Source organism: Cervus elaphus, chromosome 9, assembly GCF_910594005.1.
Source record: "Cervus elaphus chromosome 9, mCerEla1.1, whole genome shotgun sequence".
NCBI lineage: Eukaryota > Metazoa > Chordata > Mammalia > Artiodactyla > Cervidae > Cervus > Cervus elaphus.
Genome location: NC_057823.1, coordinates 25,377,584 through 25,398,246, shown reverse-complemented (window position 1 = coordinate 25,398,246; position 20,663 = coordinate 25,377,584). Strand labels below are relative to the sequence as shown.

General features: G+C 37.7%; 1 protein-coding gene across 3 annotated transcripts in view; it reads right to left on the bottom strand.

Moving 5' to 3' along the window:
- RAPGEF6 (Rap guanine nucleotide exchange factor 6) overlaps positions 1 to 20,663 on the bottom strand; it is a 226,782-nt gene that overhangs the window by 82,832 nt on the left and 123,287 nt on the right. For all 3 annotated transcript variants that reach the window (XM_043912175.1, XM_043912173.1, XM_043912174.1), the window contains exons 8-11: positions 7,563 to 7,740; positions 5,428 to 5,564; positions 1,244 to 1,402; positions 245 to 397 (exon numbers count right to left, since the gene is read on the bottom strand). In XM_043912175.1, the coding sequence (XP_043768110.1) occupies positions 245 to 397; positions 1,244 to 1,402; positions 5,428 to 5,564; positions 7,563 to 7,740 (627 nt within the window). The remainder of the gene's footprint in view (positions 1 to 244; positions 398 to 1,243; positions 1,403 to 5,427; positions 5,565 to 7,562; positions 7,741 to 20,663) is intronic.

The window sequence follows — 20,663 nt, the reverse complement described above, 5'->3', positions numbered from 1 at the left end:
AAATTTTGACTGGTAAATTCTAAGTAATATCCTTCCATACTGAAATTATACCGCAGTGTCATCTTTACCCAATAAAATGCTGTTAAAAACCAACTAAGAGAAAGTCAAAAGGACACATTTATATACACTGGATCCCAAAGTCAGTGAATTATCTTGCACTACTTAATAAGCAGTTCAAAGTCTTTTGAACAAGATGAAGGTTTTATTCTATCAATAAAAAGAAGAATAAGTAAAACACACCCACCTTAATTACAATGTGTCCTTTCCTGGTTCCACTTCGATCCAGTTCACGATGCTCATGTACCATAACAATTTCTCCCTCTTCCTCAACTTTATGGGTATTTTTTTCAACATGATTTAAAATTCTCCAATAATCCTGCTGGGCTATGCAGACAAACTGTCCAAGAACAACATGGGGACAATTAATAAACCTATAATACATAAATATATCACTATGCACCAAGGCAGAGCACAAAGGTAAGAACTCAAGTGACATCAGTTCTTTTTTATTTAGCTCCTTTACGCAACAAAAATCAAGGTAAAATAAATAAATCATGCACAAAAAGACCAAAGAAGTTAAATCCGTGTGAATTCTGCTCTAAAAGGAGAAGTAAGCAAATACTTCTTTCAAAACTGACACTATGCAAAGAAAACATGAAGCAGGAGTAAGTTAGAAACAAACAACTCAGAAGTTCCCATTTCTTCCTCTATTGAAAAAAAAAACCAAAAAGGAGACTGAGCTGGCTAATATCACATAGATATTTAACAAATAAACATTTATTGGGTATACTCTGTTTAAAATATGTATAGTTTAATTCTACAAATATTTGCATCAGATATAAAATCTACTTTCCTTTATTAACTGTGAGTTTTTCAAACTTCTAATTCTCAAATCATGCTATTTTATTTTGAGGAAGGAAAAAGGCTCAGCCATTTAAAATCAAGAAACAGGAGAACAAAAAAAACAACAACCCAGAAACAAAAGAACATACACTGCTATATTTAGAATGGATAACCAACAAGGACCTGCTGTACAGCAAAGGGGACTCGGCTCAACGTTATGTGGCAGCCAGGGTGGGAGTGCAGTTTGAGGGAGAGCAGACACAACATTTATGTGCGACTGAAACGATCCTTCGCTGTCTACCTAAAACTATCCTAACATAAATAATCCACTCTACTCCAATATAAAATAAAAAATTTTTTAAAAAAAGAATCAAGAGAACATGACCAGTGATAAGCTTACCTGACAGTCATCTACTTTAGTCCTAACAACTCCATGCATGTACTGTTTATCCAGAGTGGGTGTGATTCCAAAACTATTTCCCATAAAGAGATTGTCAACTTTTCCATCTGGATGACTGATTTCCACAGTGCCATTTAAAATAACATACCATGAATCAAGCTATAGAGAAGACGACAGGTTTTAAGAATCTTTGAGAAAAGATGATTATATGTTAACTTTGAAAAATAATCAGTACACAGAACTCATATAATTTATAAAAGATCTCATTACTGAATATTCTGTCAGATAAGAATATATTACTAAATAACACCCTGTTTCTGTTAAGAAAACGACTACAGTTTATTTTACTCTTTCTTCTTTTAGTCACCAAAGGAAATCAGGGACCCTCATAACTGGCCAAAATACTCTAAGACAAAATAACGTTATGGCTAAGACCACAGTTTAGTCGCTTAGTCATGTCCAACTCTTTGAGACCCCATGGACTGCAGCATGCAAGGCTTCCCTGTCCATCATCAAACTCCCAAACTTGCTCAAACTCATGTCCATTGAGTCGGTGAAGCCATCCAACCGCCTCATCCTCTTGTCATCCCCTTCTCCTGCCTTCAATCTTTCCCAGCATCAGGGTCTTTTCCAATGAGTCAGCTCTTCACATCAGGTGGCCAAAGTATTGGGACTTTCATCTTCAGCATCAGTCCTTCCAATGAATACTCAGGACTGATTTCTGTTAGGACTGACTAGTTTCATCTCCTTGCAGTCCAAGAGACTCTCAAGAGTCTTCTCCAACACCACAGTTCAAAAGCATCAATTCTTGGTGCTCAGCTTTCTTTATAGTCCAACTCTCACATCCATACATGACTACTGAAAAAACCATAGCTTTGACTGATGGACCTTTGTTGGCAAAGTAATGTCTCTGCCTTTTAATATGCTGTCTAGGTTGCTTTTCTTCCAAGGAGCAAGTGTCTTTTAATCTCATGGCTGCAGTCACCATCTGCAGCGATTTTGAAAATCACCAAGAGAATAAAGTCTGTCACTGTTGCCATTGTTTCTCCATCTATTTGTGATGGACCAGATGCCATGATCTTAGTTTTTTGAATGTTGAGCTTTAAGCCAGCTTCTTCACTCTCCTCTTTCATTTTCATCAAGAGGCACTTTAGTTCCTCTTCACTATCTGCTATTAGGGATGTGTCATCTGTGTATCTGAGGTTATTGATATTTCTCCCAGAAATCTTGATTCCAGGTTGTGCTTCATCCAGCCCAGCATTTCACAAGATGTACTCCGCATATAAGTTAAATAAGCAGGGTGACAATATGCAGCCTTGAGATACTCCTTCCCAATTTGGAACCAGTCTGTTGTTCCATGTCCAATTCTAACTGTTGCTTCTTGACCTGCATACAGATTTCTCTGGAGGCAGGTAAGATGGTCTGGTATTCCCATTTCTTGAAGAATTTTCCTCAGTTTGTTGTGATCTACACAGTCAAAGGCTTTGGCATAATCAATAAAGCAGAAGTAGATGTTTTTCTGGAACTCTCTTGCTCTTTTGATGATCCAACAGATGTTGGCAATTTGACCCCTGGTTCCTCTGCCTTTTCTAAATCCAGCTTGAACATCTGGAAGTTCATGGTTCATGAGCTGTTGAAGCCTCGCTTGGAGAATTTTGAGCATTACTTTGCTAGCGTGTAAGATGAATGCTATTGTGTGGTAGTCTGAACATTCTTTGGCATTGCCCTTTTTCGGGATTGGAATGAAAATGGACCTTTTCCAGTCCTGCGGCCACTGCTGAGTTTTCCAGATTTGCTGGCATATTGAGTGCAGCACTTTAACAGCATCATCTTTTAGGATTTGAAATAGCTCAACTGGAATTCCATCACCTCCACTAGCTTTGTTTGTGGCGATGCTTCCTAAAGCCCACTTGACTTCACATTCCAGGATGTCTTGCTCTAGGTGAGTGATCACACCATCGTGGTTATCTGGGACATGAAAATCTTTTTTTGTATAGTTCTTCTATGTACTCTTGCCACCACTTCTTAATATCTTCTGCTTCTGTTAGGCCCATACCATTTCTGTCCTTTATTGTGCCCATCTTTGCATGAAATGTTCCCTTGGTATCTCTAATTTTCTTGAAGAGATCTCCAGTCTTTCCCATTCTGTTGTTTTCCTCTATTTCTTTGCACTGATCACGGAGGAAGGATTTCTTATTTCTCCCTGGTATTCTATGGAACTCTGCATTCAAATGGGTGTACCTTTCCTTTTCTCCTTTGCCTTTAGCTTCTCTTGACATACTCATCTGGAAGTAAGACCATAAACTCTTGGAATTTGAATCCACATCTGCCACTGATCAGCTGAATGAGTCTGGGAAAGTTGCTTCAGTTTCTCTACTGCTATAATGGATGGAACAATATCACCTATCACAATTGAACTTTCCTGTCAATTAAAAATGAGCTTATTATAAATCAAGTAATAAATAGCAATAAATTCCAGACTGGAATAATGTCTGGCACACAGCAAACATTCAAAAGGAAAAAAAAAGAAAAGGTAGCTAATGATTATGAAAAACTATTAAAAACTTGAATTTTAAGGTATACCTAAAAATATACCAAAAATTTCTAATGTTAAGAAAATACTGCTCTCAATTTATACCGAAGTATTTAATGCTATAAAGAGACATATTGCAAAGCCTACTGCATATCCATGAAAGACTACTTGTTTTCATTTAATATTCTTTTTATTAGTCTAAACTTTCAAAAATTTTAATGTGATTTAAGGAAAATCCAGATTATCAGTTCTTAAGGAGAATCAGTGGCAAGAAGAAATATTTTTGTCAAAACTGTGGGGCTTTGTTATTTCAAATATAAAATATAATTACTGTGTAATTTTACAATAATACAAGTTACTTGAGGACAGGGCCTGTGTTGGGTTTTTCCACCACTATCCTCACAGTGTTTAGAATAGTACGTGGCAAAAAGCAGGCACACAAGAAAGTTTTGCTGACAGAACTGTAAAAAATTAAAAGACAAAATTTGTGGAAAAGTTATTTGAAATACTACTGTTTGTATAGTCGTCATTAAAAGTTTAGTATTTTCCTCCCGTGTTTATCTTATCTCACACTGTTGAACTATTTAGATTATTCTATGCTTTTAAAAAAATTTGATACTATATTCATTTGTTCAAACTTTTTATTTTTAGTATATCCCATGTGTTAAATGTTTTCTAGGATACGGGAAAAAGTATGTAAATGAAGCTAGAGGTAAGGCCCCACCTTCAAAGATTTCTATCAAATCAAAGATTTCTATTACAATCATTTGAAAACCTATATGATATTATAACCTGTGGCCATATACTCATTTAGTTAACCAATGCTTATTTGGGGGATATATTTTGGTTATTTCCAATTTTTAATATTATACACATGTCACAATGAATACCTTTTGCCATAACCCTGAGTTTTATATTGTGTTTGGAGGAGAGACATTCAGAAGGGTAATGATTAATAGATTAGAGACTGTTAAAAGCCCATGTTAAAAATTGCTAAATGATTTTCCAGAAAAACTGCTTATATTCCTATTAACAGTATATATGACAATGTTCATTGACTGATATCTCACTATCAATTTTTATCAGTTCAATAAGAAAACCAGTGAAGTGCTACCTAATAGCAGTAACACATTTCAATTCCTCTGAATCCTCCCCTTCACCCATCCACAAGTTGCCATTCCAAGCATTTTTTTAAAACAAAACTGCCACATAAATGCCTCAACTGACAGCAGTTCACTAGGAGGCACAGGTATGAATACATTTCCTTCGTTTAAAAAGAAAATGGGTAATATAAAAAAGGGATAAGGAGATTAAATACTTGATAAACATTTAATAATATTATAAATATACTAATAATAATTAAGAATATTTTCAAGTCTTACAACTTAATTTGAGAAGTTAAACAAATTTGGCCCAATGAATTACTGAACATCTATTTTGTGTAAAGTCCATGGCCGCCAGGAAATCAAAATTAAGACAAAATCAAAAATGAAACTTATCTCTTCAGATATTATAACTACCCCAAAATCAGCATTCATTTAAAAAACTGTATAACTTTTAAGTCAAGATTTATACAAGTTTATGAAAATTAAACATTCTAAAAATTAGCTGCCACAACCAAGTAATATGTACCAGTTATTGGCTAACCTACCTCTTGCCCATCTTCAAGAATAATAGCTCCAGCCTGCTCTACCACTTCAAATATCATCACTGAGCAGAGTTCTCTCCTTACAGACATAGTCATGTTTGCAAAAGCAGGAAGTTGGTGCATAAACTCCAGCAGTTGTTCTGTTAAAAAACAGAAATTCTAGTTTAGTGCTCATCAAGGACTACAGTTTAAAGATACAATAAAATCTAGAATCCAATATCCAATTTCCTAATCAACTTAGGAATTCATGATGCTTAACTAGAGAAGCCAAGATGCAAGATGACTGTTGCTTAAAAAAATCTGGTTAATGGATACATTCAGACTCACACAAAAATACCGGCATAATGGAAGACACCAGAATTCAGAGAAAACCTGGAAACTACAGGCTTAGATGAGGCTGGAGAGTTTAGCTAATTTTCCTTGCAGGAGATGCTATTTCATGGTGGTTAGGTTTAGCGATGCCCTTGATCTGATAAATTACTGAAAAGAGCTTCTGTCTGTTTCTTATGGGCTAGAGTTTTAAGTAGTTATTAATAAATGTCAGTAAGTAATTAAATTAGGGATAACAAATGTGAATACTACTTTAAGACTTGTCAAAGCAAATACAAGGTAACTGTCTGATTTAACCAAGAACTGTTTGAGTGCCTGAGTCCATTCCCTTGTATAGATATGTGAGCAATAAAGACAAATATAAAGAAAAAAAAATACATTTAAGCAGTCAGCTAAAGCTGAAGTAGACGGAAATGATAAGGAGTTATCAACCCACAGATAACTATAAGTTAATTATATTTCATTTTTAAAATAAACCTTGTAAAAAGTGCATAGTGTACAATTCTTTATCACTGAAAATGCACTTACAGTTTCTGTCCAGACAGCATTCACAACACGAGTCTCAACTTCAGGTTGTGTAACTATACTATATGTTATCAGCATGATAAGGAATGTTTAAACATATTGATCTTCACTCCCATAGACTATAATAATTACTAGCAGTATCTTCTGATTTGAATCACAGCAATACAACTCTTTTAAAACAGAAATCTATGATAAAATTTTAAATGAATCATAATATTTTAATGATACTAAGTAATCTTTGTCCTTAAAGACGACATTAGCATCTTTAGTATTATTCAATCTCTAATGTAAATTACAAGAAATTAAAGAAAAATGCATAAGATTTGAATCAAAAGCTGGAGAGGCAAAACCGATTTTTTTAATAATATCTGAAATCTTTTAAAATTCACAGACACTGGACACCGATGTTCTGTGTTGTAAATGTCTTATGGACATGAAAGGGAAAACCACTTTAATGTAATCAAAGCTTTTGTTTTGCTGGGGCAAACAGCATGTGAGGCCTCTCATCACCCAAAGATCGTCAGGGTTGATTCAGCTGATCTGGTTGTCCAGGCAAGTGTCCCCTTCCTCCCTTACTGCTTCAAGCATGTGTCCCTCCTGAAGTTGTACACTTAGTCAAAGATGACAAGCTGTCCCAATACAGGAGTATCTTGAAGAGAACATTCCCTGACAAAGGGGAACCAGCCTTTGGTTAAGGGTATATGAGGATTGTGTTCCACTGCTAGAACCTCCGAAAAAGCTCTCATTATCAGGGCAGCTAGCCTCAAAGATGTCCCCAGACAAATCCGGCCTCTTGATGGTCATGTCTGGATGCAGTCCCCTCCCTTACTGCATGAGGGTTGCTCTGTGTGACAAACATAACTGGGAAGAAGCAATGATGTGTCATTCCTGAGGTCAGATCAAAAAAGACACCGTGGCATCTGTCTTATTCTCCCCTGAATTATTGGCTTTGGGAGAAACCAACTGCCATGTTGTGAGAACTTTTAGGCCATCTCTGGAGGGGCCTGCATGGAGAAGAACTGAGGTTCTATGACCAAAGTCACATGAGCAGCCACCTTGGAAGCAGATCCTCTAGCTCAGCCCAGTGAAGCCTCAGATGACTATAATCCCTGCCACATTCTGACTACAACCATTTGAGACAGAATGAGCCAGAATCACTCAGCTAGGCTGCTCCTGAATTCCTGACCCACAAAAAATTTTCGGCGATAATGTGTCATGCACCAACAGGTAACTATATATACATTAAACTATATATTCCTATTGTGAACAGATGTATTTCTTACCAATGTCATCATCAGTTTTATCTGCAGGTTCTTTTTCCAGACATTCTCGGACAAGATCCCGCCCCTGCAGAGGATCTGTTCGATCAATCTCTTCATCTTCCTCTTCTTCATCTTCAGAATCAACAGGTCCTTCTGGAAGACGTGTTAAATCGACATCTCCTACCTCACTTTCGGTAGCCTACAGGAAGAAATCTTGATCACTTATCACTTCATGTTATAAAAATTATGTATTACAACCTGAATGAAATAAAACTATCCCTTCCACTAAATATTATCAAGAATTAGGCAACACTGTACGTTGTATCAAGAACAAAATGATACTTATTAATAAAAGGTTCTCTGCCCAAAATACAGGCCATCATTTCACAGTGTGACATCTAAATTGGTAAGTCTCAGACAGGGAGTATAAAATGGTCAAGAGATTCAAACATCACTAAATGTATTAATACATTTTTCCAAAAAACACTTATATTCCTTAAAAAGTACATTTCTTAAAATATTAAGTGAAAGAAAGAGAAAGACAGTTTACAAACAATCATTATAGGAGTACCTTCTTAGTTTACGTTGGCTATTTTAAATAAGGTTATTATTCTTTCACCACAGGTTTAGAGTCTAGTAGAGTAGGGAGTCACATAAATTAAGAAATAAGTATAAAACAGGTAAATAACAGTACTGAAAACTGCTAAAATGCAACAACTATGAAGGACTGAACAAATACTTATCTCTTCCCAATAACTCAATCTAACAACCTAACAATAAGCAAAGAAAAGCCAAGGTTACTCTAGGCAATCTTGAAGAAAATAAACTTATACTAACAAGCTGAACTTTGTAAATATACTAGTCTCAGATATTTGTAAAAGAATTACCAGATTTTTTTTTTAAATGTAAATTTAAATGTCACTCAGAAAACAATGAGAATGTATTTTGGGAAATAAAACTCTGCTGAAGTGGACTATTCAGCAATATTTCTAAACATTATACTCACTTGATTCATATTATAAATGAAAAAGCATGAATACTGAAGCAGATATGAAAAAAGTGAGAACATACAGGAATTTTCATAACAAATAAGCACTCATATGAGAGTATTAACTGAAAACTACAGAACCTTCATTCAAATACTTAAGTCTCATCTCCTGTGTCAAACATTCACTAATTTGTTCCTCTCCAACTTAACCCACTATTTCAAAAGGAAACAGTGCCCCGTTTCTGGCTAGGTAAGCTAAGGGAGAAAGTCCTTTCCTATGGATTTTTATAACTGGAGCTGGAGAGTAGAGCATCTTTTCTTCTCTGGTTGATGAATTGGAAGAATATGATGCAGCCCACAGCCACATGGGAATGCCTTTCTGTGGTGGGAGAAAATGGAATCAGCTGACAGAGAAAGGGGCAGAGGAATGCAGAGGAAGGACACTGAACCAGAAGACAGCAGACATAAAGAGATCAAGACTGACACAAAGCAACAAAAATCAAAAACCAAAAATGTGTCATGCAGGAAAGAGATGGAAAGAGCAGAGCATGTGCCGCAAAGATGATCTCTGACAGCAAGTGTCACAGAGGGCGAGGGAGGAAGAGCAATCAAGCTACCGGGAGTGAAATGACTAGACAGACAGGGGCAGACACAAGCATCCAGGTTCCTTGAGGTCGGAGTTGCCTCTGTTTTCTCTGGGGATCAATAAATTATTCTTTCTGGCTTTTGTTAATTCAAGTTAAGGCTCTGATACCTCCAACTGAAAGAGTTCTGATTTGTTTTATAAGACCACGTTCTATACTTCCTATGGACTTCGGCACAGCTTTCAGTAAAAGTTTTAATGAATAGTTAAACTAGATTAAAGCACCTAGATTTAATGAATAGTTAAACTAGATTAAAACACTTGAAATCTTTAAGATTAGACAAGCTGGCTCTTAAGGATCATAGAGGGGCAATCCTGTCTTACATGACTAGCATGCTCTCTTAAGTCATTTTTGACTATGAAATGTTAGTATTTAAGTGAATCTCATTTCTAAATGATGCATCTTTGGAACTAAAAACTTGCTAGCAAGTTACAACCTCTTTTCAAAAGTAAGTAGCTTTAATTTAAATGTGCAGATACTAAAATGACTTTTCCAAAACCCAATCTATTTACAAACACTGATTTTAACCTAAGAAATGAGTGTTAGAAACTGAAGTAATATTTTTCACACAAGTTAATTAAAATTTTCAGAATTTAGACACTCACCTCTGATATAATGGTCTTTTTCTCTCCTATCAAGTTTTAAGGATAATCTACCTTAAATCTGAGTTCTTAACTACCCTGTCTTCAACTCAATCTCAGGTTTTCATCCTCTGACCCAGACTATTTCAACCTCATCTCATCCTTACCTTTTAGATTTTTTCTGATAAAAAGAGGGATAACTCACAATATTAATAAAGGTAAGATGCAATTCAGTTATGTGGACAATAAGGAAGGCTTGCCATCACTTGCATGAAAAATGAAGGTATTAAAATAACTTTTTGGGGAGAATGAAAATCACGGGTAGGGATTGGGAGAAGGCTACTAAGATAACTCTTAGGAACTTTTTAAGGCCATCTGAAAAGGAAAGAATATAATTATTTTTATCATGTCTTCTTTTACCTGAACATTTTTCAAAAGAAAAAGAATGAATAAAATTAGTTAAGAGAATATACTCAATTGCTAAAAGCATTCAGAGCCTACAAGAGGGATGATGTGGTAAAATAAGAATTAAGAATAAAAAATATCAAAGAGTAACCAGAAACATGCTAGAAAATTAAAAAGGTTTTCATAGTTAAAAAATAAGTAAACAAAAAGTTCGATGTAGAGTCCAAGGTCTTAGTCTCTGACTAAACAAACAGAAGTCAAATCTTTAAGGTAAAGGTAGGTATGATGACCACCAAGACTGGAAGTCACTATATGATGCTGCTGAAGATGCAGTTCCTAGGAAAGTTTCTTTAATAATTAAATAAGATATTTTAAAATATGTAGTATACACAGTGTCTAGCATACAATATAGAATTATTAGACAGATGAAGAAGCTAGAAAATGTGACCATAACCTGGAGAAAAACCAATATAAGAATATCTAGGAATGATGAAATTAGGAGACATGAATTTTTGACATTTAAGTAAATTCAGGGATTTAAAAGAAATTACAAACACAATTAAGGGTAAAATGGGAAATACCAATAAAGAAATGTAAATTATAAAAAGTAATTTGAAGAAGAGCAAAAAAACAAAAAGAACAACAACAACAAAAAAAAACCACCAAAAACTACCAAAACTGAAGCAAGGGCTTCTTCTAACAGGTAAAGAATCCACCTGCTAATGCAAGAGATGCAGGTTCAATCCCTGGGTCAGGAATATCCCCTGGAGGAGGAAATGGCAACAAACTCCAGTATTTTTGCCTTGTAAATTCTAAGGACAGAGGAGCCTGGTAGGCTACAGCCCATGGGGTCGTGAAGATCCAGACACGACTGAGTGACTAAACAAACTAAAGCAAAGAGAGGAAAAAAGCAAAAAAGAAAATTTAACAGAGCCTCAGAGACTCAATATGATAATATCAAAGTTGTTACAAAAACAGGAGGTCAAAAGATATGCCACATTCATTAAGATAGGGTATGAAAAAATTTGAAGGTCTGGCCTTTCAACTGTTTTATCCCAGCAGCTGGGATACAGTAGACCCTCAGAAAGATTATAACAAATGGATTAAGCCCAGGGAGGAAAATGTATAATGGTCAAAGGGCTAAAAAGTATTAAACTTTTTGTGTTTTCCTTTTACCATAGTATGAATGTGTCTCTTTGTATACGTATAAATATAATTCGGTGAGGTAGACAATCTGAGGTGATTTTCTGTTGACTTGGCCTTCTCCAAATAAACCACCAGAGGATAGTCTTTTTCTGTCTGCACCTACATAAACATGAAGCTCTATGAGGAGAACTGCACATTAGAATGAGAAGTTACACAAATTACAGAAGCCACATTTTCAAATTTAGAGCAAAGATTAAGCTGAACCTGAGATTTTCAGTGCTTATCTTTACTGAATTTCCATTTTCAGTATTTCATTCAACCTTTTTCATGGATCATTTACTCCTTAAGTTTCCTCTTAGTCTTTCTAGTCAGGGCAACATCCCTGTGAAATTACTCCTTCACATAATCCATTCTAGGCTGGCCCAGTCCAGTATCTCTACAACAGGGCAGGTAGGAAGGCAAGGTCTCCTTTGTTCTGGATTATCAATCAGTTAGTACTAATCCTATGCATTTTCCCTGGAAACAATATGGATTTCTATTTTCAAATGTTATTCAACTAAACACATGTCTAGATTGCTTCTTAACTGCCAACACTGCTTAACTCAGAATGAGATACAAAAGGAAGAAAATGCATACTAAAAATCAATTATGATGATGAAAGATAAAGCTTACAGGTTAAAAAGCTACACTAGAAAGTTTCATACAGTCAAAGCTATGGTTTTTCCAGTAGTCATGGACAGATGTGAAAGTTGGACCATAAAGGCTGAGTGCCAAAGAAATGAGAGTCCCTTGGACTGCAAGGAGAGTAAACCAGTCAATCCTAAAGGAAATCAACCCTGAATATTCACTGGAAGGACTGATGCTGAAGTTCCAATACTCCAACCACCTGAGGTAAAGAGCTAACTCATTGGAAAAGACCCTGATGCTGGAAAAGAACTGAAGGCAGGAGGAGAAGGGGATGACAGAGGATGAGATGGTTGGATGGCATCACCAACTCAATGGACATGAGCTTGAGCAAACCCCAGGAGATGGTGATGGACTCCAGGGAAGCTTGGCGTGCTGTAGTCCCTGGGGTCACAAAGAATCGGACTCAACTTAGCAAATGAACAATATCAACAACAGCAGCACAACATAAAAAAGCAGAGTGAAAAAAGTTATAAGACCCACAGAAAAACTGCTGTGGGTTCCAACATGTGAGAGGCAATACAAAAACGTCATCTAGGTGGAGCTGTAGGAAGAACAGAATTACGAAAGTAGGACTAGGTAAAGATAAACTCATTCAGGGAATAGCATATGTATTTGTCATGGACTAGAATCTAGAATGTGTTAAATGAGAAACAGTGGAATATAAAACCAGACTTGCAGATTGTGGTCAGAAATTTCAGGAACTGGAATTGAGGCTTGTGATTTGAATATAAATTTGAAATGAAGGGTGTAAATTAGATAACGGTGAAGCACTGAAGATTTTTAAGTAGAGAAGGAAAGTCATACTCTTCTTACAATGAAAGTGGAAGTTTAAGAAACAGACCTATACACAGAAAACTATAAAACACTGATGAAAGAAATCAAAGAGGACACAAACAGATGGAGAAATATACTGTGTTCATGGATTGGAAGAATCAATATTGTCAAAATGACTATACTACCCAAAGCAACTTATAGATTCAATGTAATCCCTATCAAGCTACCAACAGTATTCTTCACAGAACTAGAACAAATAATTTCACAATTTGTATGGAAATACAAAAAACCTCAAATAGCCAAGGCAATCTTGAGAAAGAAGAATGGAACTGGAGGAATCAACCTGCCTGACTTCAGGCTCTACTACAAAGCCACAGTCATCAAGACAGTATGGTACTGGCACAAAGACAGAAATATAGATCAACGGAACAAAATAGAAAGCCCAGAGATAAATCCATGCACCTATGGACACCTTATCTTTGACAAAGGAGGCAAGGATATACAACGGAAAAAAGACAACCTCTTTAACAAGTGGTGCTGGGAAAACTGGTCAACCACTTGTAAAAGAATGAAACTAGAACACTCTCTAACACCATACACAAAAATAAACTCAAAATGGATTAAAGATCTAAATGTAAGACCAGAAACTATAAAACTCCTAGAGGAAAACACAGGCAAAACACTCTCCGACATAAATCACAGCAAGATCCTCTATGACCCACCTCCCAGAATATTGGAAATAAAAGCAAAACTAAACAAATGGGACCTAATGAAACTTAAAAGCTTTTGCACAACAAAGGAAACTATAAGCTAGGTGAAAAGACAGCCCTCAGATTGGGAGAAAATAATAGTAAACGAAGCAACTGACAAAGCATTAATCTCAAAAATATACAAGCAACTCTTGCAGCACAATTCCAGGAAAATAAATGACCCAATCAAAAAATGGGCCAAAGAACTAAACAGACATTTCTCCAAAGAAGACATACAGATGGCTAATAAACACATGAAAAGATGCTCAACATCTCTCATTATCAGAGAAATGCAAATCAAAACCACAATGAGGTACCATTACACGCCAGTCAGGATGGCTGCTATCCAAAAGTCTACAAGTAATAAATGCTGGAGAGGGTGTGGAGAAACGGGAACCCTCTTACACTGTTGGTGGGAATGCAAACTAGTACAGCCGCTATGGAGAACAGTGTGGAGATTTCTTAAAAAACTGGAAATAGGGGGAGGAGCCAAGATTGGCGGAGGAATAGGACGGGGAGACCACTTTCCTACAAATTCATCAAAAGAATAACTGAACGCAGAGCAAACTTCACAAAACAACTTCTGATCGCTAGCTGAGGTCATCAGGCGCCCAGATGAGCAACCCATTGTCTTCCAAAGGAGGTAGGACAAAATATAAAAGATAAAAAGAGAAACAAAAGAGCTAAGGATGGAGATCCGTCCCGGGAAGGGAGTCTTAATAGAGGAAGTTTCCAGACACCAGGAATCCCTCGCACTGGCGGGTCTGGGGGAAGTGTTTGAATCTCCGAGGGCAATCTGACTGGGAGGGGAACAATAAATAAAACCCACAGATTACGTGCCTAAAAGCAACTCCCAGCAGAAAAGTACCCCAAACGCCCGCACCCGCCACCAGCAAGTGGGGGCGGAACGGAGAGGAGCGGGCGGCATTGCTTAGGGTAAGGACCGGGCCTGAGTGGCCTGAGGACAATTGGAGGGAGCTTTTTTGAGTTACCAACTTAAACTGTGGGATAGCAAAAGAGAGAGAGAAAATTAACCGCCCGAACACACTGCCGGCCGTTCGCAGAACAAAGGGACCGAGAAAGTCCAGAGAAGAGCTCGCAGGCTGCGGGATGGACCAGCCCCGCCGGAGGCAGGAGGCAGGGGGGAGGGGAAGGGGCAGGCTCGGCCCCAAGGACTGCATCCCCTACAGCACTGCAAACAGGCCTCCAGTTTCTAATCAAAGACCTCCTGAGATTCTGGATGGTCGGCATCCGCCGGGAGGGTCACAGCGAGACACAGGGCACAGGCACCCGACCGGCGCGGGCCGGGACTGGGGCTGGGGACGCGGAGGGCAGAAGGTGCGCCGCACCGGGGAGAGTGCGCCCGTCAAGCCCCTGGCTGCCTGGACCGCTCTCACGGGGAAGGCACAAAAAGCAGGCGCAGCTTTTTATTCCGCACTTTTGTGGAACACCCAGGGCTGGAACGGCACGCAGCGCAGGGCACGCTCCATATAGAGCAGCCGGGAGCCTGAGCAGCATAGACGGGGAAAGCAGCGCCAGCCCCTCCCCGGAGTGCAACGGAACTAGCAACCCGAATAAGAGACCTCCTCCGCCCGCCTGTGTCAGGGCAGAAATGAAGCACTGAAGAGACGGGCAAACAGAAGCCAAATAAACAAAGGGAACCGCTTCCGAAGGGACCGGTGCAACAGATTAAAATCCCTGTAGAAAACACCGACTACAATGGAAGGGGCCTGTAGATATTGAGAAGTGTAAGCTGGAACGAGGAGCTATCTGAAACTGAGCCTAACCCACACTGACCGCAACAGCTCCAGAGAAATTCCTAGATATATTTTTACTTTTTTTTTTTAAGTAAGGAAAAAAAAATTTATTTTTTTCTTTTTTCTTTTTTCTCTTTTATTTTCTTTGATAATTCCCTATTCCTCCCCCAGTACTCCTTAACTTTCATTTTCATAGATTTTTACGAGTTTTTTAATTAGGAAAAAAATTTTTTTTTCCTTTTTCTCTTCTATTTTTCTTTTTCTTTTATTTCTTTTTAAAGTCCTCTATTACTCCTCTACTACTCCTTAATTTTCATTTTCATTACACTATAACCTTACAAAAAAAAAAAAAAGAAGAGAAGCCCTATTTTTAAACCGAACTTCATATATATTTCTAAAATTTTTTGTGTGTTTTGGTTTTTGTTTTTAATATAGTATTTTTTTAAAGAGTCTAACCTCTACTTAGATTTTTAATTTTTGTTTTTCAGTATATGATATAAATTGTGAACATTTAAGAATCCAATATTCAGTTCCCATTTTTATTCAGGAGTGTGTTGATTATTCTCTCCCAATCTTGACTCTCTGTTTTCTACCTCAGAACACCTCTATTTCCTCCTTTCCCCTTCTCTTCCCAATCCAATTCTGTGAATCTTTGTGGGTGTCTGGGCTACGGAGAACACTCTGGGAACAGACAACTGCGTAGATCTGTCTCTCTCCTCTTGAGTCCCCCTTTTTCTCCTCGTGCTCATCTCTATCTCCCTCCTCCCTCTCCTCTTCTTCATGTAACTCTGTGAACCTCTCTGGGTTTCCCTCATGGTGGAGAATCTTTTCACCATTAACCTAGAAGTTTTATTATCAGTGCTGTATAGTTGGAGAAATCCTGAGACTACAGGAAGAATAAAACTGAAATCCAGAGGCAGGAGACTTAAGCCCAAAACCCGAGAACACCAGAAAACTCCTGACTACATGGAACTTTAAGTAATAAGAGACCATCCAAAAGCCTCCATACCTACACTGAAACCAACCGCCACCCAAGAGCCAATAAGTTCCAGAGCAAGACATACCACGCAAATTCTCCAGCAACACAGGAACATAGCCCTGAACGTCAACATACAGGCTGCCCAAGGTCACACCTAACACATAGACCCATCTCAAAACTCATTAATGGGCACTCCATTGCTCTCCAGAGAGAAGAAATCAAGTTCCACGCACCAGAACACCAACGCAAGCTTCCCTAACCAGGAAACCTTGATAAGCCAATCGTCCAACCCCACCCACTGGGTGAAACCTCCACAATAAAAAGGAACCACAGACCTCCAAAATACAGAAAGCCCACTCCAGACACAGCAATCTAAACAAGATGAAAAGGCAGAGAAATACCCAACAGGTAAAGGAACATGAAAAATGCCCACCAAGTCAAACAAAAGAAGGGGAGATAGGGCATCTACCTGAAAAAGAATTTAGAATAATGATAATAAAAATGATCCAAAATCTTGAAAACAAAATGGAGTTACAGATAAATAACCTGGAGACAAAGATTGAAAAGATGCAAGAAATGTTTAATAAGGACCTAGAAGAAATAAAAAAGAGTCAATTAAAAATGAATAATGCAATGAATGAGATCAAAAACACTCTGGAGGGAACCAACAGTAGAATAACGGAGACAGAAGATAGGATAAGTGAGGTAGAAGATAAAATGGTACAAATAAATGAAGCAGAGAGGAAGAAAGAAAAAAGAATCAAAAGAAATGAGGACAACCTCAGGGACCTCTGGGACAATGTGAAACGTCCCAACATTTGAATCATAGGAGTCCCAGAAGAAGAAGACAAAAAGAAAGGCCATGAGAAAATACTCAAGGAGATAATAGCTGAAAACTTCCCTAAAATGGGGAAGGAAATAGCCACCCAAGTCCAAGAAACCCAGAGAGTCCCAAACAGGATAAACCCAAGGCGAAACACCCCAAGACACATATTAATCAAATTAACAAAGATCAAACACAAAGAACAAATATTAAAAGCAGCAAGGGAAAAACAACAAATAACACACAAAGGGATTCCCATAAGGATAACAGCTGATCTATCAATAGAAACCCTCCAGGCCAGAAGGGAATGGCAGGACGTCCTGAAAGTAATGAAAGAGAATAACCTACAACCTAGATTACTGTACCCAGCAAGGATCTCATTCAGATATGAAGGAGAATTCAAAAGCTTTACAGACAAGCAAAAGCTGAGAGAATTCAGCACCACCAAACCAGCTCTTCAACAAATGCTAAAGGATCTTCTCTAGACAGGAAATGTAGAAAGGTTGTATAAACGTGAACCCAAAACAACAAAGTAAATGGCAACGGGACCACACCTATCAATAATTACCTTAAATGTAAATGTGTTGAATGCCCCAACCAAAAGACAAAGATTGGCTGAATGGATACAAAAACAAGACCCCTATATATGCTGTCTACAAGAGACCCACCTCAAAACAAGAGACACATACAGACTAAAAGTGAAGGGCTGGAAAAAATATTTCACGCAACGGAGACCAAAAGAAAGCAGGAGTTGCAACACTCATATCAGATAAAATAGACTTTCAAATAAAGGCTGTGAAACGAGACAAAGAAGGACACTACATAATGATCAAAGGATCAATCCAAGAAGAAGCTGTGGTACATATACACCATGGAATATTACTCAGCTGTTAAAAAGAATTCATTTGAATCAGTTCTAATGAGATGGATGAAACTGGAGCCCATTATACAGAGTGAAGTAAGCCAGAAAGATAAAGAACATTACAGCATACTAACACATATATATGGAATTTAGAAAGATGGTAATGATAACCCTATATGCAAAACAGAAAAAGAGACACAGAAGTACAGAACAGACTTTTGAACTCTGTGGGAGAAGGTGAGGGTGGGATGTTTCGAAAGTACAGCGTGTATGTTATGTAGAGTGAAACAGATCACCAGCCCAGGTGGGATCCATAAGACAGGTGCTCGGGCCTGGTGCACTGGGAAGACCCAGAGGAATTGGGTGGAGAGGGAGGTGGGAGGGGGGATCGGGATGGGGAATACATGTAACTCCATGGCTGATTCATGTCAATGTATGACAAAACCCACTGAAATGTTGTGAAGTAATTAGCCTCCAACTAATAAAAAAACAAACAAACAAAAAACCTGGAAATAGAATTGCCATATGACCCAGCAATCCCACTTCTGGGCATACACAGTGAGGAAACCAGATCTGAAAGAGACACGTGCACACCAATGTTCATCGCAGCACTGTTTATAATAGCCAGGACATGGAAGCAACCTAGATGCCCATCAGTAGACGAATGGATAAGGAAGCTGTGGTACATATACACCATGGAATATTACTCAGCCATTAAAAAGAATTCATTTGAATCAGTTCTAATGAGATGGATGAAACTGGAGCCCATCATACAGAGTGAAGTAAGCCAGAAAGATAAAGACCAATACAGTATACTAACACATATATATGGAATTTAGAAAAATGGTAACGATAACCCTATATGCAAAACAGAAAAAGAGACACAGATGTACAGAACAGACCTTTGGACTCTGTGGGAGAAGGCGAAGGTGGGATGTTGTGAGAGAACAGCATCGAAACATGTATATTATCAAGGGTGAAACAGATCACCAGCCCAGGCTGGATGCTTGAGATAAGTGCTCGGGGCTGGTGCACTGGGAAGACCCAGAGGGATGGAATGTGGAGGGAGGTGGGAGGGGGGATCAGGATGGGGAATACATGTAAATCCATGGCTGATTCATGTCAATGTATGGCAAAAACCACTACAATATTGTAAAGTAATTAGCCTCCAACTAACAAAAGTAAATGAAAAAAAAATAAAAGATAAAAAAAAATTTAAAAAAAATGGAAATAGGCAAAGGTAACTGAGACTTTGACACAGATAATATTCTTAACAGAAATATTAAAGACAAGGGGAAGAAAACATGTAGCAGCTCAAAGCTAGTTGAAGTATCAAAGGAACTTCCTGGTGGAAAGGTGGCACCAGAGTTTTGGAGAGACTGGCAGTAGAACTCTGAATTAAGGAATCATGCTGCCATGAAGTGGAATTTTTGCATCATGTTTCCTTTCTATATCGAAATCAAAAAGCTAAGTGGGGGATATATGTGTGTCTCAAGTTATTTAAAAATAGATTGATGCAAAGTGCTTTAGTTCAATAATTAACTTTTATATTCATCCAGCTCTTGGAAAAGGAATCCAGAAAGCAACACTCCTTATTTCTCCTGAGTATTCTTTTAAGATACATAAAATACTCTATCAAGAACATTCTAACATCTTAATGCATCCTCTTAGTTAATTTTTAAGTTAATCTGATTAAAAATATATTCATACTGAACCAATTACTTCCATTTTTTCCAAACTGTGATAAAGCTTTATTCTGAACTTTAAGATCTACGAGCTTTTATTTTTAAACAAGAACAAATGGAAGCTCTCAATGAGGAAATGCATAGATGCATAGTCACACATTAGGTCATATAAAATGGTGTTTCTGTTAAGAACTGTTCTTAGGATGTATCTCTTCTCTTTCCCCCATTCCTCCAAATCAAAAATACAGTTGACTCTTGAAACAAGATTGGTGTTGGCAGCACCAACCCCCTCTACCCCAATTTGAAAATCTACATATAACTTTACACTCCTTCCTCTGTGTCTGCAGTTCAGTACATGCAGCATGTATTAACTGAAAGAAAAAAAAAATCCACTTATAAGTGGACACTTGCAGTTCAAACCTATTTTGTTAGAGAGGAAAATGTACCTGCACATTTTGTAAGGCTCTACTTAGACTGTTACAATGACTGATAAAGGGACTCACTTTTAAAACCTCTCAAATGCTGAAATTTGGATAACCAGGAAAACTACTTCACATGATGCTGGCCAAGTACATCATGCAAAATTCTGGGCTAGATGAATCACAAGCTGGAATCAAGATTGCGAGGAGAAATATCAACAACCTCAGATATGCAGATGACACGATTCTAATGGCAGAAAGTGAAAAGGAGCTAAAGAGTCTCTTGATTAGAGTAAAAGAGGAGAGTGAAAAAGCTGTCTTAAAACTCAACATTCAAAAACTAATATGGCATCCAATCCCATCATGTCAAGGCAAATAGATGGGGAAACAATGGAAACAGTGGCAGACTTTCTTTTCTTGGGCTCCAAAATCACTGCAGATGATGACTGTAGCCACAAAATTAAAAGATACCTGCTCTTTGGAAAGAAAGCTATGACAAACCTAAACAGCATATTAAAACAAAAATACCACTTTGTTAACAAAGGTCCATCTAGTCAAAGCTATGGTTTTTCCAGTAGCCATGTCCAGATACGAGGATTAGACCAAAAAGAATGCTAAGTGCC